Source organism: Centroberyx gerrardi, chromosome 6 (genome assembly GCF_048128805.1).
Source record: "Centroberyx gerrardi isolate f3 chromosome 6, fCenGer3.hap1.cur.20231027, whole genome shotgun sequence".
Lineage (NCBI taxonomy): Eukaryota > Metazoa > Chordata > Actinopteri > Beryciformes > Berycidae > Centroberyx > Centroberyx gerrardi.
In genome coordinates, this window is record NC_136002.1 from 23,831,684 (window position 1) to 23,854,594 (window position 22,911).

The 22,911-nt window shown below is 39.7% G+C and overlaps 1 protein-coding gene across 1 annotated transcript; it reads right to left on the reverse strand.

Annotated features, from left to right (window-relative positions):
- Positions 1 to 11,161: 11,161 nt before the first annotated feature.
- camkk1b (calcium/calmodulin-dependent protein kinase kinase 1, alpha b) lies at positions 11,162 to 18,196 on the reverse strand. Its single transcript, XM_078284277.1, has 16 exons — positions 17,951 to 18,196; positions 17,795 to 17,842; positions 17,318 to 17,371; positions 17,176 to 17,227; positions 16,926 to 17,059; positions 16,640 to 16,676; positions 16,519 to 16,540; positions 16,266 to 16,354; positions 15,404 to 15,603; positions 15,156 to 15,209; positions 14,978 to 15,051; positions 14,254 to 14,341; positions 14,037 to 14,165; positions 13,067 to 13,170; positions 11,601 to 11,651; positions 11,162 to 11,264 (listed from the first exon to the last, which is right to left on the reverse strand). The coding sequence occupies exons 1-16, from the start codon at positions 18,194 to 18,196 to the stop codon at positions 11,186 to 11,188; spliced, it is 1,461 nt and encodes a 486-aa protein (XP_078140403.1). The 3' UTR covers positions 11,162 to 11,185.
- Positions 18,197 to 22,911: the final 4,715 nt, after the last annotated feature.

A 22,911-nucleotide genomic window follows, 5' to 3' on the forward strand; every position in this document is an offset into this window, starting at 1 on the left:
CACTTGCCTACTATACTGTTTCTTCAGTGTAAGATGATGACAACAATAATATCGATTATTCAATATTGTGCATGCTGGTGATGTATTTATATACAGTAGCTTGACTTTATTAACTTATACTGTGGGTGTTAAGTATTCATATGATTGAGAAAACAGGCTTTGTCTGATGTTACTTTCTAATTTCTAATTTATTTTTTGTTTTGTTATGGTTTTGATTTGCTATACCAAAATGGTGATCGTAAAAATTGACCTGTAATGGGCGTTGCTATAGTGACATGCAATATGTGTATTTAATTTGTTAATGAAAGAAAAAAGGGAAGATAAAAACCCACCAGTGATCACTTAATCTTACCAGCTGGTGTTCGTCACATTGAAGTATGATTATGATATATTTTGTTCTTTGAACAGTATTTAAGTACTTTTTCTGTCATGCTATCCAGTTTTAATAATGGTGAAGTTTTCAGAATCAATGTTTCTGTTATGAATTCACAACATGGACCATATTTTATTTCTGACAGTATACATTTTTTTTGTTTGTTTGTTTTTATACCTTTTAGCTGTTCCTGAGTGACAAAATATCTTGAATGTGAGTCATTATGTAGCAGTTGCACAAGAACCTAAATAATAGCTATGATAATAAAAAAGAATATGACTAAATTATAAATGCACCATTTCCGTGGTGGTCTAGTGTATTGTTGTATTGTCACCCATAAGTAAATTTGCTTTTAAAGAAAACCATTTCATAGAAAATGTTTTAACCCTTTGTTTTGTGCCCTAAGTACAGTTTTTTAATTTTTGTGCCTGTATCATTATTTTGATATGCCTCATTTGCAAGTTTTATGAAAGTCTGCCAGTATTTAAGTTCCTCCAAGCATGTGTGCAAGATGTAATATTTTCCCTTCAATGGTTCCTCACTTTTAAATGTGTGGGTACTTCTCTCTGCACAGCACATAGATATGAATATTCAACACCAATGCACAAATCGAATCACAGGCAAATCATAGGCAATTCAATAGAATTGGTTATTTATTAGCAAATGTGATAATTTACATCTTCAGAACAAACTTTAGACAGTAGGAAGCTGCTTAGAAGCACAGGGAGCTGCTGAAAGGATTTATCTTCATTATGCTGCTAGTTCTATAGATTAATAGATTAATATATGATACAGATGGCAGTTTGGGGACATTATTTTTATTTAAAATGTGATAGATGGCAGTTTTTGGGGACATTATTTTTTATTTCAAATGTGATGGCTCAAGAGAGAAACCAAAAGCCTTAAGGTCAGTCACACAACCTTGTTCATGCAAAACGTATGCCAATTATGTCAACATCATGAGTCAGCCTCCGTAAACTCACACTGTATGTCACAGATGCTTGATTTATTTTTAACGTAGTAGAAAGTTGATGGCCTTGAAGGCTTGCCAGACTAATAGTGTCTAAAACCTAATGCCGCTCCGCAACTGCTCAAACTCACACTGCTTATAAAAATTGGAATGGAGTAGATTCCTGGACTGAAATTTTTAAGTTATGTGTTTTAAATGGGTGGAAGCTGAGAACTTTTTTTTTTTTTTTTTTACATACCGTGTCAGGAGCATTTCATTCATTGACAAGAATACATGCATTGTGTTCCTTGTTTAATTAATTTGTGTTTCTCTCTCTGGTTTTCTTTTTTTTGTTGTTGTTTAAGTTTTCATTATGTTTGATGTTGATCCTTGTTTCTATGACATTAAAACACACAGATATGATCTGAAAAGATCTGAAGGGAAAAGAAAACTATTAGAATGAATAGTCAGTAATTAACTTAATCCATAACACACAAGTTTAAAGAACAGAATTTTTTAGTCTTTAGGCATTTTGAAGAGCTGACCTATACTGGAAAATAGCAAGAAACCATAATGTAAGAGGGGGGACAATAGCTGAAAATGGGAAACATACTGTATGCTCTGAGGAATTTTGGTTGCCATCTGTTGCCCATTAAAGTTATTTGTTTATCGGTATTTTTCTATATTTTTTATTTCTCTCTGTACTGTGGCCATTTACAATCATAGCAAAACTACCATAGCTCATTCCCTTTCATTGCTAAACAGATCATTTTTGAACAATTTTTATGACTTGCAAAGACTCTTGCCTACACATTGATAAAGGAAGTCAGTATGACCTTATGTAACCCTTTTTGGGGCACATATACCCAGTGTGTGTGGATGTGTGCAGGCGTGTGGGTGTACACGCATACATCTGCGGATGGGCATGTCTTTGTGTGTGTGTGTGTGTGTGTGTGCGGCACCGTTGCATGCATGGGTACAGTATGTCTGTGTCTGCATCTGTGTGAGCAAGAGATGGAGTCTATACTAGCTGCATTGCAGAGCAGAGATACTGCCAGATCATAGAAGAACTACATTTTATGAGGGTGTTCTGCCAATCATTTACAAAATTCGGACATAGATCAAAGAATATCACTTCAAAAGACAAGAGATTTTATTATCACAGCAGAGGAGCAATGTTACAACTGCAATAGTAAAAAAAAAAAAATCCTGTATCTCGTGTTGGACAATGGACGAGCAATCTTTATCTCATAAATGCATTTGGGCATTTAGATTTGCATGCAAGCATAGCACTTCTACACCCAAGGTCGAGCTGATCTCTTAGTAATTATGCATATCTGTGTATATTTCAAACTGGGAGCAGAGCCCTTAAGTGACTGATAAGCTAAAGTGGCAAGCTGCTGGATCGCCCACCCTGAGACTGCAGCCTCTTGCTGCAGCTTGCTGCACTGAACCTTTCATGAGATGAAATTCTGTGCTTTGAACAGCCCTCCTCGCCAGCCAATAGCTGATAGGCTCACTCTCCTCAGCCACCAATCCCATTCCTGTTGCTAGGGCTATAATAAGTATCCCACTATTAGCCCGGCTCCTTGCTGCACTGCTCAGACACCTATTGCATCCTGTAAAAAAATGAAAGCTCAAGCCACACAGGAGGCATTAGAATTCAGCACCAACCTGCCTTCCACCCTGTGTTTTAATGCACCGCTACTCTTTCAGGGACATTGGTATCATCTTTATTGGTGCCTGGTGGTGACAGTATACTCCAACACACACACACACACACACACACACACACACACACACACTGTACTTCAAGCCTATTGGTGGGGTTTTAATTGAATCTGTAATTACAAATTGAATTCAGCACTGTTTTCATAAGACAGTAAGAATTCTGTATAAGAAAATAAAATGAAATAGGGATTTTTATAATTCATTTTAATATGTGATTCATTATGGTTTGGTATTCACATAAAATCTACACATCTATTCAAACCAGCTTACTTAACTGATGTGCTATAATCAAGGTCCTAAGAGAAGAGGGTGTTTTAAAGGTGACATCTGCAGGATACGGACAAAACAGAAAATGGTTCTGCTGGCTCCGTGCTGCTGATTGCATTTCCTGGCATGGTTCACTTCCACTTCTACAATAACAGTTCTGTGTGATTACCTTCATCACATGAAGCATTACTTTCCTGAGGGGAGGCGTGTATCCCAGGATGACAAGGCACAAGTGATCATCGAGCCATTTGAACAACATAATTATATCACCCATGGGCGAAGGCCCTCTGAACCATTAGATCTAATCCCTTTTTAGCATTTATGGTTTCCCAGACAGCGAGTATGATGCCATTTTCCACCGCCATCATCACTGTAAGAGGAGTCCTGATGATCACGCAGAATCAATAGGTTAACAGTGATTAGCTTTGACATTGTCCATGCGGAGATGAGATTTAAAAATAACTTGTGGAAGCCAGGTATCTTGAAGATGATACAGGTTTATTTTTGTCAAGACTCACAGAGAAACGATTCCTCTCTGAATTTCATGAGCGCTTTCAAGTTTCTCTCAGCTCCGGTCCCCTAAATAGTCTTTTCATCTAGCTTTTTTTAAGACTCTCTGAACATCAGATTACCTGTTTTTTCTTATATATATTGCTGCGTCATTGTTTCTGTCATCCCAATGAGGCCATCTCTTAGTTTGCTTTAGTACATTCAGACTATATGAGGTCAGTGTTTATTGTCAGAAGGCTGTAAGCTTCGTTGCAGCCTTTCGATTTCCACTGAGAACCCAACACAGGATGCAGTATTTCTTGCTGTCTACAAACTCCTGCACTAAAAGGCAGTTAAACCCCTGTGGCTCACGCTGCTCATTGAGCCGTTGAGTCGTTGTGGAGTTGGAGACGCCCTCATTCATCAACCCTACTAGAGGCTGTCAGGTCTGTCGGCGCTCTGGGGCAAGAGTGGCAACTCTGTGTGTTGGACACTGGATGGCAGCAGTAGGTGGTGAAGGAGAACAAGGTAGCCGGCCTCTTGAAGTCTGATTCACAAGTAATTAAAACAGCATCAAACCTCAAATGTTGCCGCACCATCCCTGAAGGAATATGCTGCGTAATTTCAAAAATAGAATAGATAAACGTCCCTTTGTGGATTGGGAGTGGGGTGATTTTTGTAGCAGGTGTTTTGTTGTAATATGCCGACTCACGACCGATCACGTGATAAGAGATGGAGCCTCGGCACAATGGCACCGACATATAAGATGATGAATGCAATCACTGTTCTTCGGCGCTGATACCAGGCATGAGACTTTATTAGCGCTCGGCTCAACTGCACAGCACGTCAGAGATGCAGAAAAACAGAGAGACACGTTGGGATTTTTGAGAACTTCAAAAGTCTGAACAGTGACTCAACGTGATCTGCACCTCAAAGATGCAAAAAAGATAATAGCTGTACCGCTCCAGAAATATCAACCCATTAGAGAGAGAGAGAGAGTGAGAGAGATAGATAGAGAGAGAGAGGACAAAGTAGAAGCCAAGAACAGAGACAGCTCTATAAATAGGCCTCCCTGCAGCCTGTGAGTAGACAGTGAGTAGACCAGAGACATCAATGTGACAGGCTCTCCACTATAGAGACTACGCCTCTATATAGATGGATCATCATATCTTTGGATAAGATCATCCCTCATTCAACCGTTTCACCCCAGCTGAGCAAAAAACACATCACATGACATGAAAACACATAGATAACGATTAGGTTCGATCCGCTGATTCTTAAAGTTCATTCTACCACATCATTTCTCGCTTTATTTCTCATAGAGTTATGATAAGGCAAAGAAAGACGCCGACTACTTTTCGGTATGGAGACAGCAGTTATGCATGACTACTGCAAAATGAATTATTCAAGCTAACATTTAGACTCTGTATTATTTATCAAAAGTGCCACAGCCGAAGGTTTTAAGAAACTATTTTAGGTTGCGTCTTGTCCCAAAACATTCCAGTATACATTGCGTCTGATACGCTGCAGAAAGGGGTTGTCACATGATTTAGGGGCGAGCTTCGTCACCCCTTATGTTCTCCATCTGCCCCGCGACAACATCCATACAGGCGCTGCTGTCAGTGAGTTTAAATATTTCAATTATGACGCTCTTGCTGTTTGTCAATTTTGATGATCAGACAGATTCTACCTAATGAGCAGCAGAGGTGATTAAGCACAGCTACAGAGACTTGTGTGATGAACAGAAGTTTGTAAAAGGTGAATCTAAAATTAAGTCCCCCTCCCCTTTCTACAAATTACGTCACTCTGCATGTTCTTTCCAGGCCTCCCATTGCACGAGCATCATAGTCACACCATACTTCTTGACTGAGTATCTACTATGCATTGGAATAACTGAAGAATGTTATAACTCCATTGCTTAAACTCTTATTAGATGTGGGGTTTTTTTTAAATCTTGTATTTCATGGAGATTATTTACCCATTTTTAAGAACCTTTTATTACAAGATAAGCACTCAAAGCCTGATACATATCATATATTTCTTCTGAAATACTGATTAGGAGAAAATGTGTTTTTGGCCATTATGAAAATCTTCAGATTGAATTTTGACCTTTTTTCTGCCAATGCTGCCTACTTTAAAATGCTTTAAAATGAATAGAAATTGCTGTTTTCACTGCATCAGCCTACATCCTGTGCAAAACAACTACCAACCCATTGGAGGGCAGACACAAGCTTATCAAGGGAGCTGATACCTTGTGATAAAATTTCCCACTCTCAATATTCAGTGTTTTATAAAGTGGAGTGAATAAAACTTGCATAAAACCTGTAGTAGCCATAATTCTGTGATAGGCCCATGATATTCCCAGTATCCCCAGTATTTAGAAACATGTAGGTCCAAAACAAGATGGGTTGAGCTTTTTGATGATAAGGTGAATTAAAACTGCTCCTGTTGGTCTTCTACTGTTAAGAGGGGGCACTGGTGGGGGTTCAGTTACCTCTTGGAGTCTGTCACAAGTGTTAACCTCCCTGGATCGTCCACAGTCTGCTCACTCTCAGAGGAAGTCACCTATCTGTGGTCGGTGGGGGGGGGGGGGGGAGTCTGCAGGTGGAGGCCACACACAGTTACGAGAAGTTAGGAGAATTTATGCTGCAGTTGCTGCCTAATGTATAGAGCTTTTATCATACTTACTTTAGTGAATCAGTAAGTGACTTTTTTACTGCATGCCATGTTTTTCCCGGTTATTTTTATGGACACATAGTCTATACTCATCATGTATCTCCCCATTCTTTCTTATACTAAAAAAGAGGAAAGTGAGATGAGAAAGTCTGTGTGCAAACTGAAAATCTACTTGACTAAAGCATCGGTGTGCAGCTGCACATTATATGTGAATCTATTTTGGAAGTCTTAACTCCCACCCCAGACTAGCTGACAACGTGATAATTAACTGCTAATACCTAGAAGGTAATATGAAGACTTTTAGGTATTATGGACTCACTTGTGTTTGTTCTCTGCTAGGTTTGAGGTATGACATGCAGTTTATTGCCATCTATCATGAATAAGCAGTTTTGCCGTCCTGCTTGCCTTTCTTGCTTTCCATCTCAAATGTATTCAGGCAGGAACTTTGCTAATGCTGGGGCTAAATCAGTTCTACTCAGATTCAGTGCATTAGAATATTAACCCTGTACATCCTATTCTACTGTGTGAGGTGTGTCTGTATATTCTTTCATCTTACAGTGTCAGACTTGCCATACTTAACCAGTGAAAGCTCAGTTAAAGACAGTGGATGCCTCATTTTAACGATTAGCTTCTCAGGTGCCAGCTGGTGGAAATCTAAATTATACCTTCCAGTGTTTGTGGGTCTGCCTGATCCCAGACATGCCAGCGCTGAGCTGGTGACTCATCATGAAAGCACAGGGGTTTCCCATCAGAGAGGAGGGGAAGAAAAAACCTCCATCCACTTTGTTGCCTGGGGGATGTACAGTAGATAGCGGGCCAGTGGGATCACTCATCATGAATAATCGGCACAGAGAGCGACTGATCAAATAAACCGCTGACGTGGAGCCAGCTGCAGTTTGAAGGGGTGAAACCTTAGATGCTGTGGCACAGAAGAGAGGAATAGAGGGTTAACAGTTAGAGGCAAGGGTCAGTGTTGAGCTAAATATCCAAATATGAACGACAACTGGCTCTGAAAGTGGAAACTGAAGGGACGCTGGGTGTGGAACCAGACTCTGAAGCAAAGTTTCCCCTGGCCTTCTATAAAAAATAGAGGGAAAAACATTTACATATCCTGCCTTAAAAGTAAAGATGTCATTATGCATTTGATAATATAATAATATATATTTTATAAGATATATTTATAAGAGATATTTATATAGAATAGAATAGAATAGAATAGAATAGAATAGAATAGAATAGAATATTGCACAGGATTGGACTACTCTGGCAGTCTCGGCTCAGGAAAAGAGCAGCCATATAGTTAAGTTGCTATTCTCTATGAGAGCACTATTGTCCTGTTGCATGGCAACTGTTTCCACAGAAATCTTTGCTCAGAAACATTCCTCTTTGGTCTTCCACATAGCTGCACTGGCAGAAAAATGAGCTGACTGCAAAAATACAAGCTATCTTATGAATGCTTACAGAGCGTAAAAAGGTTGTTTCGTTTAATTTTAATGTATTTTTATTTTATATGGCAGCTCGCATGGAGGATCTGGTTTACATTTTCTATATTTTAAACCCCTGTGTTGTATTGGGACTATTGAATTGTAAGCTACTAGGCCACTCAATAAATTATAAACTATAACTATACTTACTTACTATAATAGAATTTGTGCCACCACAGCTTCCATTGCAATGTGACCCCATTTGGTCAGATGGAGGCACAATAATTTTAAGTCAACACTGAAATGAACGTGAAACTTTGTACACACACACACACACACAACTTTGCTAACAATAAACTTGGCTTGTGATCCATGAAAGTCTACCATCATGTACTTTCTATCATTTTGATGAACAATCAAATAGAGAGGGCACAAATGACAAATTGCTATATTCAAATCTAGTTGAGCAGCTGTTGTGAAATTTGGTGCTTATATTGATAAGATGCCTTTATTACCTTGTAACTCAAGAGTGGGTTTTGCACTATCTGTATGAAACTTGGTGTACTTGTCAATAATTCCTTTCAAAGCATGATCACCAAATTGTATGCAAATCCATCAGTGTGGAGCTCTTGAACATTCCCATTCAGCTCTTGATATCTGCATGGACCTGAAACCTGGAATCAAATTGCTGCTTTCAGTTCTATTTTTCATTTGTTTGTATTGGCTGTTCACTTCTATTTTGATAATATATTTTCAGATGGGGTTTTTTCAGCCTCCTTGTATCCAACAAATTTATTTCATGCAATCTCACAGCCGGTACTTTGGGGTGGATTGAATTGTTTCATTGGTGATATTCGGTTATCGCCACTGTTCAACATTTACAATTTTACTCATCCTCTGTTGAAGTCCTCTGCTCAACAAATTCTCTCCTAGCACAATATCCATTTCATATATATTTATATATATTTCACATACTGTATTTAGCTGCACATTTTAATGAAATAAAAAGTGAAATACAGTGTATCTGCAGCTTTTCTCCACTCAATACTTGATGCTATTGTTTGTTTTCCTTGTTGTTCTGCTCTGCTTCAGACCATCAGCGGTTCTGTTCCACCTACTACCTGCACCTCCAGATAAACCTTCAGGCCCACTCTGCATCACACTGTCTTCTTATTGGACTTGTGGGCTTCTTTCAACGAAGACCGTCTCATCTGTATCCACAGCTCAACCTGATGAACCTGAAATTTGTGCTGATCAGGACACTCTTCATGGACTTTAATGCTGCGATAGTGAGCAACAATTGCATGCATTCATTTCAATTGCTCAGGCATTTTACATTTTGCAGCATCATGCCTCCTCCTCCCCCTCAGTGCTAAAACCGTCTATTTTTGCAGCACAATAAAAGGAGAAGAGAACAGTGCTGGGATACACATTGAATAAAATATCCAAGTAGTGACTGAACCAAGAGGTCCAAGGTACTCATCAATTTTAAATAAAAATGCCTTTATTAATCTGGCATTCATATATTTTAAATTTTTTTGTCTTAGAGAGGCATTTTTATTTTATTTTACTTTGTTGTAGTGATGGAAATTTTCACTAATTTCACTGACAATCTCAAGTTATGTAACTGTTTAACATGCAATTCTAAAAATGAATATATATAGCCTACTATTAACAGCTGTTTTATCATGTGTGCAAAAAAGAACAACCGGCATATTTCATATGTTCTTCATATTTTCCAGAAAATAGAAAAGATATTTGCATGAACAGCTGCCCACAAATAATGAAAAAGAATGTTCTCCCACACTGTGCTGTAGGGATCAACTTAACCCCAGGGTGGTTCTGTTAAGGCTTTTTGTGAGTCAGTGTAAATCACCATCCATTACACATATGACTTTTATAGCACAGTGAAACCCCTTAATAGTCCCACTATTCTCAGTTAGGTTAATCTACTGCCCTTCTGATGCGCTTGTTGTTGAAATACCAAGGTACCCCATTCTTTTTGAATGCCTGCAAGATGTTATTTTATATTAACAATCAAAAATTTCTTATTCTTATTAGAAAATCTAATTGAACTATATGCAATTTCATTTTATCCTTGTGATACTATTGATTCCCAAAGGAGAAATGTGTCTTTGGCTCACCCTCCACAGGGAGTCAAAGTGCGGGTTCAGCAGCAGAGCAGTTAGGATTCAGTGTCTTGCTCCAGCACACTTCAGCAGGGTGTAAACTCGCTCTCACAAGGGCTTGCTCCTAGACCTTCTGCTTAAAGGATGGTCTCCCTACTCACTACATCACACTGCTGCCCCCTACTGTCTGGAAAATGAAGTGCTTCGACAGCGAAACTGCTCCTGAAACTCAGGTCTTACAAAATGAATTCACACTACTCTTCCACACAGCGCTTCACAGTGTTTTCAAATTGTTTATGAATTCCTCTAGGTGGCTGCAGAGTATTGATAAAGCTTGGGTAAGAATACACGATGATGCTGGGGACTGTATTTACAGAGAGATTTACCAGAGATTTTTAAATGCCATTATCCGTCAAATGTGCTTGGTCATAGGCAGGAAAAGCAGAAAGAATGGTGCTGAATAGTGAGCAACACTGAGGCAAGCCAAGGATGGAACAAAGAGAAAGTAACACAGACTGACACAAGGCTGCCATCTAGTGTTACACATTCAGCACAACAGGTACGCTGCTGTATGTCTTAAGAGTTACAGTTACTCAAAACCCCTGAGGCTTATTCTACAGTCATTCACAGTCAATGGTTGAAAGAATAACTTTTTATTATCTTCAACAGCTGTATGAAAGAATGTAAAAATATCTTCTTTATAACAGTGCATATTTACATTTTTAACAGCAGCCCAATATCAATGAAGCACATTGCATTCATGAAACATGTCATAAACAGATATTTAAGACTATCACAATATGCAATGAATCATACCATCTGTAGATGAACTATGCGCTGTAAACAGTGTGAGCTTTGAAAAAAAAAAATCTGAAATTTAGCATCTGATTTGTAATCACTAAATATATTAAAAATGAGCATAATTATGTCTAATTTTATTTGCACTATTTGGTCAACTCAAATATATTACAAAATGATCGCATACAGTCTGCTGCACTATACTGAGAAAAACTTGCAAAATGAACGACAGCGAGCGTGAAAGAAAGGAAAGCATGAAATCAAGAAAGAAAGACAGGAATAAAGAAACAAAAGGTACAAAAGAACTACATTTCTGCGCATTCTTTTCTTTGCGGGGGGGAGGGGCGGTTTATTCGGTGGAATCTGTAAACGCATCATCTTCGTATAAGTCCTCCAGCTCCTCTCTGCTTCCCTCGTTGCTGACTTTCCTGTGGGCGACAAACGCTCTGTCATGTGGTTGAAGGTAGGTGAGATTGCAGATGAGGGGGGGGAGGGGTAACAACACTAAAAAATGTCATACATGTCACACATACTGCACAGCTCATCGCTTGTTATACACCTCAACCTCAAGAGGACAAAAGAGAGATGGGAAAGTCAACAGAAACCGCCCAGCAGCTACTTGTGTCTGTCTATTTTAGGTACAGCTGGTTGTTGAGCGCTCTGTGTTGACTTTCCTGTTTCTCTTGAATCCTCTTAGCGTTGATGTGTGGAACAGCTGATGAGCTGCGCTGTGTTTGAGACCAATGAGCTGGGCTTACACTTACCTCAAGGAGGGGTGAACATTAGGTAAAGACCCCAACAAGCCCCAGGAGCCGCTGCAGTGAACAGGAGATGGTAATAAGAAGGACAATGTCAGCAAGTGCCTCCAACATCATGAGCAACATATCTTTCTTCATAATCGTACATCAGTATAAGAGGACATGTTTCAGACTCTATCAGCATACAATACAATGATAGACAAGAAAACATGAATGATGCAGGCACTACTTGGACCAATCAGTAACAAGATGCATCATCATCCCTCCAAGTTTCATCCAAATTGGCCTGCAGGTGTAGCAGCCCAAAGTTAGAAATGTTGTGTAATTTATGTAAATGACAGAACACAGTGCCAACATGCAAGATCATCCCCCCAACTTGCGTAAAAATCAAGTGGTGTCAGATGTCACGTTTGAGTTTGACATTATAGCGCCCCCCATCAGGCTAATAGGTGTATTGTTTTTAAACGCTTGAACACAGTGTTGAGATGCTTCATCCCTTCAAGTTTTGTTGAAATTGGACCAGTGGTGTCTGAAATTAGCCTGTCAGGACTAGCTAGCGATTGAGGGGCTGAGATATCATATTTGAGTTAAAATCTCTGCCCCTATCAGGCCAAACAGAGTCATTTTTTAAACGCTGCCTGGGACACAATGCCACAAAGCATCATCCCTCCAAGTTTGGTCAAAATCGGACCAGTGGTCTTTCAAGGTCTTGACATTTTTACCTTTAGTTATATTGCCCCCATCAGGCCAATGCCAGAACACAGTGCCAAAATACATCATCTCTCCAAGTTTCATCAAAATTGAAAGAGTGGTGTCTGTAATATCGTGTTTGATTTTAATTGTTTTACCTTTAATAAAAGCGCCCCCATTAGTGGAGTCTGAAAATCACCTGAGAAATCACATATGTCAGTATGTATGTTCATCACATGGGGGACAGCGACTACAGCGCTGCACGCCACAGCGTGGGAGGCTGGGAGTCGGGCTGCTATGTGTGGAGGAGGATGGCTGCAGCTCTACATCTCTGCACATGGAGGTGTAATTAGCTGTGCCAGCAGCCCCCCCACAGACAAGCCTGGCTTGTTAATGGAAAACAAAAGCAGCACAGCCATTACCTCTGCCGCAGGGGCTTCCATTTAGCTTATCAGCAGAGGACAAATGCTTTTATCTGCCTGAGCCTGCTGCTAATTTACGGAGCCGCTTGGACCAAAACAAAGCCAATACCGGAACTACAGTCAGCAGTCAAAGATTAATGGTATAGATATGATGATAGATCAGACAGCATTGTACTGTATGCTGTTATCCAATATATTTAATATGTGAGCGTCTCATACAACACATATTATATACTGTATGTAACCAATTCTGCCTATTTATAACGTGGCGTCTGCTTGCTGTTTTGTTCTGCTGGAGAACTAATCGCATAGCTGGCAGTTGGGCAGTGCGGAGCAGCCAGGATTTGCAGAGTTACTTACGTAAGGAGACCTCCGGGGGCAGACATGGACCTCTCAGCTCGCCTGCCTTCACACTCAAAGGGATTACTGAAAGACCGCTTCCTCAGCATGGACTTCACCAGGATCTGCAGGGGACATCAGAGAGAGTTAGAGGACTAAAGACACAATGAAATGAATTTTTTTTTTTGCTTTTTTCACCTTGTTAGCTAATTCTCCATACCATAACATACATCTATTTAACAATAAATACCAAACAATTGACAGGATTTTTATGTTCTTGTATTTTATATCAAAATCACAGTAATTTTACTTCCTGAAAAATAGTGTATGTTTATATTTTTAGTGGTTACTTTGTAACCCCCCTCCCCATCATATGAAGCCTGCAACTTCACAAGGTTAAATAAGGTTGTTTTTGGGTATTCATCCCCGAAAACCGTGATTCATTTTCCTAAGACACATGGTTGCGTCTTGGTGGCTGCAATTTATTCATTTTGAAGAATCCTGAATTTGTGGCAGCTCCAGATTACAGTATGTGCAACACACTGAGTCTCTTTCCATGTTTGTTATGGTTTTTGAACAGTCCCTCTCCAGTTCCTTGTGATTTTAAAATGAAGGACTCCTTCATTAAATAGGCTATAATTCCATATCTTGTGACCTGAATGCGACAGTTTCCTAGATGTTTCCCAGATGTATTTGGTTAAATTATATGAGCTAAAACTATTTTGTTCTTTGAGCAAGTTGTACAATAGGAAATGTATTGAGCCTTGTGTCATTAACACCAGAAAGACCAAGCTGTCAACTGAAGGGGGTAAATACAGTCATAACTACTTTTTCCTTGTGTGATTTTGAAAATCTTAACAGTACTAATTTGTACAGAAAGGGCCTAGGAAAAATGAGCAACATTTTGAAAGCTAGAGAGATATTTCAATTTGAAAACTCAAAACAGCAGCCAGCTTGACCTTTCCTGTGTTAAGAGCGGAGGCCGACTCACCACAGCAGAGAGGCTGGGGATGAGCTTGATGCTGTTCTGGACTTCCTCCTCCGTCACCTCCACCGCAGTGCAGTGCTCCTCCTCCAGAGGAAGAAGGTTCGAGCCGTTCTCCGTCACCCACCGATGGAGCTGTGGCAACACATACAGTCACACATAAAACACCTTCATCGTGTAAAAGACACAGAGACGGATGTAATTATTTCTCTTCCCTGTTCACCTTGATTTCTGGGATGTTGATTCTTGTTTCAGGGTTTTTATCCAGCATCATTTGGATGAGCTCCTGCAGTTCCTCACTTATGACGGGCCTGTCAAACAAAACATTGGCATAAATAATGAAGGTGGGTGTTATGTAAAATTGACGATTAGATTTGGTTTACCGATGGCCTACAAATACGTGGTATGGATGGGAAACTACAGGTGGGTACCCTGCTTGTGTTTGATTTCATGGTTATTTCCCATTTTCTTCTTCTTCTCTAGTTTTCTAAAACTACTTTGTTAAAACAACACTGGCAATCATTAGTTTGTGGATGGGAAAGACTGCAACATGCCATTAATAGTATATTAATATGTCATATGCTGTTGAAGCAACTGTCAAATTACCACAAATTGTCGAATATAATCAGTAATTTCCCATCTCCTATAGCACATTTACAGAGTGTGATTACAAGTGTTTTATCATAAGCAAAGTCACTGAGGAGAAAGTACTAAGTTGTGTCACATGCTGTCAAAATATTCTCTTACATGTGCAAAAAAGAGAAGGATGTGCATCTTATATAGTCTTGAATGTACTGTGGTCTCAGCCCATACCGATTTCATATTGTATCAGTGCCTACCACTAATAACAGCCAGACAAACCAAGGCAAAATGTCATTATTATAAGCCATACCTAGTAGTGGGGAATACAAATAGTGATATCTAAACATTTCCTCATGTTTACTTACGTTTTTGGAAACTCCACAGGCTTGTTCTTGATCTTGTTGTGCAGGGCAACAATATATTCATCATAAAAAGGGCACTGGAACGAGAAAATCATGATAATGAAATGATTAAAATGTTAAAATTATGTATTTGGTCCATTGGCTTTTCATTCAAAGTGCATTTTGGTGAGCGCTGGCTTACCATCCCGACGACAAAACAGTATAGTGTGATTCCCATCGCCCACACGTCTAACGCCTGGTAAACACACACAAGGATTATTAGGATTGTGTCATTATTGAAAAACTCATAGTAGGTAGTTGGACATAATTTCTTGCCTCACAAATAAACACAGTCTGATATGATGAGTCACAGCCAAAACAAATCAGTAATTCACTAACAATCAACAGTCTGTTTATTTACGGCCGACCAACAACAGAAACACCCCCCACCTTGCCGGTGAAGCTCTGCTCATGCTCGGTTATCATCTCGGGGGCCATGAAGGCCGGCGTCCCGGCTGTGCTGGACAGCAGGGCGTCCGCTCCCTCAAACTTGTTGCTGACGCCGAAGTCGGCGATCTTCACATGGCCGTCATCCCCCAGCAGCAGGTTGGACGGCTTGATGTCTCTGTGGATGATCTTCTGGTAGTGCACTAGACAGACCGCAGAGAACAGAAGCAAGCCTATTGATTTACCATGAGCTACTAGCTATCAGGTTAGAAGTCTTATATTTAAGCAGTGAGCAACAAGAGCCTTTGCTTTACAGTGACTTTAGAACAGGAAAATGGTGGTAACTAGGACTGCAACTAATGGTTATTTTCATTATTTTTTCAATTGATTAATCCTTTACTCCTATAAAATGTCAACAATAATGACAAATGCCCATCACAAGTTACCAGAGCCCAAAGTGATGTCTTAAAATTGCTTATTTACTCTGACCAGCAGAGAAAAAACTCCAAAGCAAGTGAATCCTAGCATTTGTGAATCTGTAACCAGCATTTTCACTCGATCGATTAATTTTCTTGCGATCGACAAATCGATTAATCGACTAATTGTTTCAGCACTAGTGGTATCAAACTATTATAATGAAAAGTGACATATACAAGTACTGGTATGAGTGCTGATTTTTGGTCAGCGCATTAACATTGACCGAATATATGCAGGCAGGTGTGAGCTTATCAGGTGTTTTACAAATGAACCAAACAGAATTGAGGATTGTAACTGTTTTATAAAAGAACATAAGTGTGAGAAGAGTAGTGAGTGTATTGACTTACTGAAATCTACCAGTGATCAAGTTAGAAATGTATAAACTCACGGTATTCTATTCCCAGGACGATGTCTCTGAAGTAAAAGCGAGCCTGCTCCTCTGTGAAGGGGCTGTCTGTGGGAAGCTCCATCACTGGGCTGACGGACACATGAGGCAAAAAACTGAGTAAATATGCCTGTTACATCCCATAGGACTATACCAGCTAATGCAGTAGATGGTGATAAGTCATATACTCTGCAACTACCCAATATATCTCAACTTGGGAACTTGGGAAGAACGCATGAATGCACAGAAAACATACCCTTTCGTCACCAACTCGAAAGCTAGAGGACAAATAATCAGAATTGAATGATTCCTCCAGTTTGTTTTCATACATTTTTAGCCAAAGCCAATCAATGAGAAAGTGAAGAATGAATCCCTACCCATGTGGAGGCCGTCTTCATCAGGATCATCCAGCACCTGCAAGATATATACGCAGTTAGCTCATAGTCTGTAGCTGCTTCTGTGCAAAATGCTTGTGATGAACAACGTGACAAATGCATGAATTACTGTGCTTTATTTTAATTTGTTTGTTCTACATACGTATAAGCTTTGTGGGAATATGTGAGGCTTTTGTGGGTTTTACACACTAGCATGTTCTTCGAAACATGCTAGTGTGTACGGATTAGGATAAGGAGAGACGTGCAAGTGTTGAGTCATATTACTAACCTCAACTAGTTTTACAATATTATGATGGTCCAGCTTCTTCAGGATGGCGATCTCCTGGTACACTTTCTCCAGCGGCCCCATGGGTTTCATGTACAGGTTCTGCTGTGGTTTCTGTCCTTGAGGAGGTGGGCGGCCTGGATTTGGACACACACACACACACACGCAAACATATCACCACCAGCACCACAATAATGCCCAGTAATCATTAACCTTTTGAATATTCTGATTAGAAAGGGAAATTTTCACTCACGCAAAAACCCACACTGCCTCATCATCCTCTTCTTTGAAACGACTTTCATCGCCTAAATAGAAGAGACACAGTGATTGACCTATCGGTGCCGATAAACACACAAGTATTGGATCTTGAATGCACAAATCAATATATAACTTACATAGTACTGTTCAGAATCCTCATTGTAAGCTAGTTTTACCACTCCATATGAACCCTGGGGTACAAAAACAGCATTATTAAATTGTTTTCAATCACCTCTACTACTACTCCTTGTTTATTGTAGTGCAGTGGTTCTCAACGTGGGGGCCGGGGACCACCAGGGGTCCTTGAGGGGATTCCAGGGGGTCCCCAGTAAATTGATGAATTGTTAAACTAAAGTGAACACAATGAGAGAATGTAGAAGAATGACTATCATACTTTCTCTGTTATCTCTCTACCTACAATACAGATACTCATGGAATTCTGGACAAGATCATATCTAACAATAAAAAATATTCTCAAATTTGGGTTCAACAGACAAAATCTCATCCCAATGGGGGTCCGTGGCTCTAATGTGTACTGAATTAGGGTCCTTATATGAAAAAGGTTGAGAATCACTGTTGTAGTGTATGTCAAATATACTGTATTAACTCCTCACCTTTCCAATCTCAGTCTTCAGTTTATACTGGTTGAGTTGAACACAATCCTGAGGAAAGAGAAGGTGAAATTCAATCAGTAAAGCATCAAGTAACTCCATATGTGAGAGCAGAACATGCTGAATTATGTCGAAATCCCAGTTCTCCGTCCAGTTCACCTCAGCATCTGTGATGGACACCCGCTTGGTCTCGATGGTGGGCTGCCGGGCCATGCGGCTCCCCCGCTCCTGCAGCGACAGCTTCCTGTCTGAGAGGCGCATGCGGTGCGGCGTGGTCCTCGGAGGGCCGGACCTGTAGCCGTTGGGCGGGGTCATGCTGTTGTCGTTCATGGCTGCCACCAGGTCGTCCATCTCGGCGTGGCTCTCGGAGTCCAGCTCCGGCCTGCAGACGCCGTCCGCGCTCATGGCGGTGGGTTTCCTGTTCACTCGCGGCTGAATGTCACTGATGATGTTACCAGAGCCGGCTGGTCGGACACATCACGAACCTGCAACGGCACAAGCCTCAGATGAGAATTATGGGTAGTACTAGACAGGGTTCTGGGCCTTTCATGAATCACTTCCTGGAGTTGGAATTGGAATTGGAATGTCACCCAGCTCCAAGGAAACAGAATTGGAATTGAATTGGAATGACAGGAGACAGAACTGAATTCCATTAAATTTAATCAAATTCCACTTCTACGAGAGTTTGTCTTGACTTGCTAAACATAACTCAAACATTATGAATCAAATAAAAGACAAGCAAATCAAATAAATTCAATCATTATGGATGTATTATGTTTGCATGTTATGCATCCAATACTACCTGAAAGCTACCTTTAACATTTTCTGATTTTAAGTATTGAAAATATACATGTAATCTAATCTCTTTAAGAAAAAAAAAACAAAAAAAACATTGATTTTCATTTAATTAAATTCAACTTCCTGAAATTCCAAATCAATTCCAATTCTGTTTCCTGCAGGTTTTTTCAAATTCCAATTCCAATTCCTCGAATTTGAATTTGAATTGGAATTGATGAGTTCATTCATGAATTGACCCCAACCCTGGTACTAGAAGTAAAAAAGACACAGAAAATGACGAGTCTAGCAGTTCATAACATTGAACTTCTTATGACACATGACACACTGCAGCCTAAAATACTATTCAGAGAACTGAAAAGCCTCTTATGTAACAAGGTACAGAGCTTGAACATGAACATGCAATGTTACTGCAAGACTGTGCCTGCACAGATGAAAAGTGTGTGTCATTACTGTCTGTAAAACTATAAAACACATCTGAAATTCATACTGGCATTTTTGAAAATGATAAATACAACTGTGTCTCTTAGTTAAGAGACACTTGTAAACGGAAAAAAGCCTACCGGTCTTTACAAATCCCCTTTAATCTGCACCCACTACATGTCACAAGTAAAATTCGGTGTAACCACAACCAAAACATTAAATGACACAAACTATTTGCTTTACTTACACAGTTGTAGGGTGTTGCGTTTACGATCAGCGTGGTTAATCTGCATGCTGGGCTGCCGTTGTTGAGTGGGGAAACTCCTTTGTGTCTGAGGGCAGGACTTTCACTGATGAGAAGCGCTGGTCTTAAGGATTAACTGTGGCTGCATATAGCTGGGGCAGGGCTATTCTGAGGGAGGCGAGGAGTGGCTATCTGTACAGTGGGATGTTGAGAGGCTCCGTCCCACTCAGGGAAAACAGAACAAACACAGACATCAGGAGTCATGGCCAACAGCCCAGGTCACACATATCAGACCTCACTGAGAGAGCTGCTTGAGGAAGGGAAAACCCCATATTGGTAGTGCCAGGATGTCAATAAGACACAGGGACACCTATTGTTATTTAGGGCCGTTTGGATGTCATTAGTCAGTTTTAATGCATAAATACTGTAAAATCCAAGTTAGAAAGACTCTGCCTGCAGAGTAGGAATAACATCCTTGTGATAAAACATGACAAAAAATGAATGACAGCAGATTAAAAATAGATTGTTTGACTATGCAGGGCATGAGATTGAATTTGAAAATGTTCAGCATTTACAATAGCTTATATGACAGTAATAACTGAGTAGGCCTAATAATAATAATAATGATAATGATAATAATAATATGCATTTTATATGTAGCCAATGGAGCTTTTCCTACTCAAAGACGCTTCACAGCCATAAAAAAAAGGAGAGAAAGAATTACAATTTAATAACATTAAATCGAAAGGAGGTAGGCTAACAGAATTATAGATGCAGAGGATAAACTACCTGAATGTTTCTCTATAGAAAACTTATCAGTTGAATCTGCAGAGAGAGAATCATTTTCTTTCATGGACAGCAAAAAAATTGGCAGCAGTTTAGATCAGATCACCTTCCAGCTTTGTTGTCATGCTGTGTGGATTGCAAACAATATAGCCTAGCAGGTACAATCAGATTTCCGTTGAGTTGTCTGTAACCATTGTAGCAATATTCGCAATCAGCGTTTTACTTATCATTGGTTTGATTCGATAACGCATAACGGGGATCTTCCGTCGTTTTACACCCAAATAAAGGCACTTTTAAAGTCAGCGTACTGTCAGTTTGATGCAAACCGTGCTACAGGTGAGTCTCCACCAGGGTCAAATTTGACTAGTTGAGCAGACCTGCGGATTAGCTATTGGCTGTCAAAGAGGAAAATGTGAAGCGAGAGAGTGAAGCAGCGCTGACTTCCCTCTTCGTTTAGGCATCTTGCGGAGCAGAGCAGTAGAAAAGGAAGAGTGTCTGAGAATCATTCCGATGTTTATTTGATTTATTAACACAACATTTAGTTTCTTGGCAAACTACTACAACGTACTGTGCTGTAGAGTTGTCTTCAAAGTTAGCTTTTTTAGTAATGTTCCACCAACTAGCTAAAACAACGGATCAGATTCGAAACTGAGTATGCATGTGCGCATGTGCGAGGTCATCGGGTTCTAGCGGACATGTTTCTACGTGCTGGAACAGATATGTATCCTCTTATTTATGTTTGACACCACAACAAACATGGAGATTAAACAGTTTAATCTCTGTGGTATACCATATGTTTTATATTTATCCTGCAACATGAGCGGATTGCTGCTGCCTTCCTGTGCTCCTCGTAAAATATGAATCCTGATTTCAAAATTAGAATATAACTTGTCATGGTATCTAGTTCAATGACAACAAAATGGACCAAGAAGTTTAAACACTGAAAATAGAAATAATTTGTATAGAATGCCAAACAATAACATAATAATAAACATAATAATAATATCTATCGCTTTTACTATCAACTGGAGACACCACTTTCATTTTATCTTACATTTTCACCTCAAGACACGCTCCCTAAACGTTACATTTCGGAAACCCAGGTATCATAGCAAATTATGTTGGGACTCATGTGTGCTCAACTCCTAATTTAGATATTTCGGAGAGCCCTTGAAGGCAGCATTAGAGGAGACCCACGCTTACCTTTTTAATAGGACACCGGTGCGCCCCTGCTGCAGAAGCTGGGCAGCAGGATGGAGCAGGGGTGAATTCACAGACCAAAGTTTTCTGATAGCAGAGAGCAGAGTCATGTCTCTGTCGGCACAGTTTGGTGTTTTGAGGACCAGAGAATTGCGGGAACTTCTGGAGGATGAGGAGAAAATAAATCAGATTATCAGATACAGTCAGAAGGTGAGCAATCTGGCAGAAATAACAGTCTTATTGGGATCGTAGTAATTTGTAATGGGCTACAGGACGATTACATGTTGACTACACATTTTTTTATGGAAGTGATTTAGAGTCGAGAAAAAAAATGTTTTCTCACCCTTTCAATCTCGGGATTTAGCTAATAATAATAATAATAATAATAATTAATAGCTACTAATTATTCTTCCAAGGAGTAGACGATCATCAAGTCAAGAGGAAGCCTTTTAGAAAGTTAGTTTCACTTGTGTCTTTTTTTCTTAAAGTGTAATGGTCATTTCCAGTTTCAGGGACTGAAGAGGGCTACAGAGAACATGCTGGCTTCAAATCATAGATTGGCAAAAGCCAGTCTTTCTCAAAAACCTGCATTTAGAGATGCTAAGTTGCTGCTTGCAATGAAATACAAGGAACTAGAAAAACTTACCAGCATCATCCAAGCCAAACAAGAACAACTTGGTGAGTTTTAAAGTCCACTAAATGTTATTTCTTTATTTATTGTTCTTTTTTTTTTCTTTTTTTAAAATCCTGGCTGTCTTGAGTCTGCATTGCCCTTCCAACCACACATTTTGGTGTTGCTAATTTTGATAAAATGCTGAAAATTGTTCTGTCATTTTGCAGCAGAAAAATACAGCATTCATAACGCTCAGTGGTCTCTCCTGAAAAAGATAAGCCAGGCCGAAGAGGAGTGTGAGGTAAGGATTCATTTATTCTCTGAGATATTATTGAGTTAGGCTACATCAATCTGTGATTCATTGAATAAACTCTGTGAATATGTGCTATGAATACCTTGCTAATTATTTGTCCTAATATAGATAGTATGATGTACAAATTATACAAAATACTGATTTTATGACTCATTTTATGATTGTAGTTAAGAAGATACATCAAAAAGCCATAGCCTATTAGCCCTGCTGAAGCAAAGGAGGCCCCTACCTGCAGCCATACTTCACACTAATGATGGGTCTTCCATGCTATTTACTAGCCTAAATCTCACACTGAGTTCAGTGAGACTCAATCAGTGAGAAAATGAGTCTAGCAAATTAGCACCGATGAATAACCCATTCTCAGTATGAAGCATTTAGAGGTTTGCTTAAGTTTTTCCACCAGTAGAGGTTCTACAGTTTGGATTATTTATTTGCTATTCAAAACTGAAATCATTTGTTAGGTTGCTTGAGGCTATCTGATATATATCAGGACTTGCACTCAGTGGCCAGTCCAGTAACACAACACCACTCCTTTCACCAAAATGAATCGGTCCAACACACTGAGACTGTGGTTTGACATCCAGAGCAGAGAGATGTAGGGTTTTACTGAATGTAAGAAAGAGTGAAATGAAATGAGTGACTAAGCAACACTGAGCATGGCATAATCACCAGTGTCCTCCAGAGTTTTTCACATATATACAGAAGTGTTTAAGGGGTTTCTGAAAAGGGTGTAATAAACAAAAAAA

What these genes read in the sequence shown, in the direction of transcription:
- camkk1b (XM_078284277.1), bottom strand. Translation starts at nt 18,196, where the DNA reads ATGAGCGCGGACGGCGTCTGCAGGCCGGAGCTGGACTCCGAGAGCCAC. An exon ending in TCAACATCCCAGAAATCAAG is followed by an intron (nt 14,166 to 14,253) that starts GTGAACAGGGAA and finishes GTGTTGCCACAG; the next exon opens with CTCCATCGGTGGGTGACGGA. An exon ending in TCCCCAGCCTCTCTGCTGTG is followed by an intron (nt 13,171 to 14,036) that starts GTGAGTCGGCCT and finishes TGTCCCCTGCAG; the next exon opens with ATCCTGGTGAAGTCCATGCT.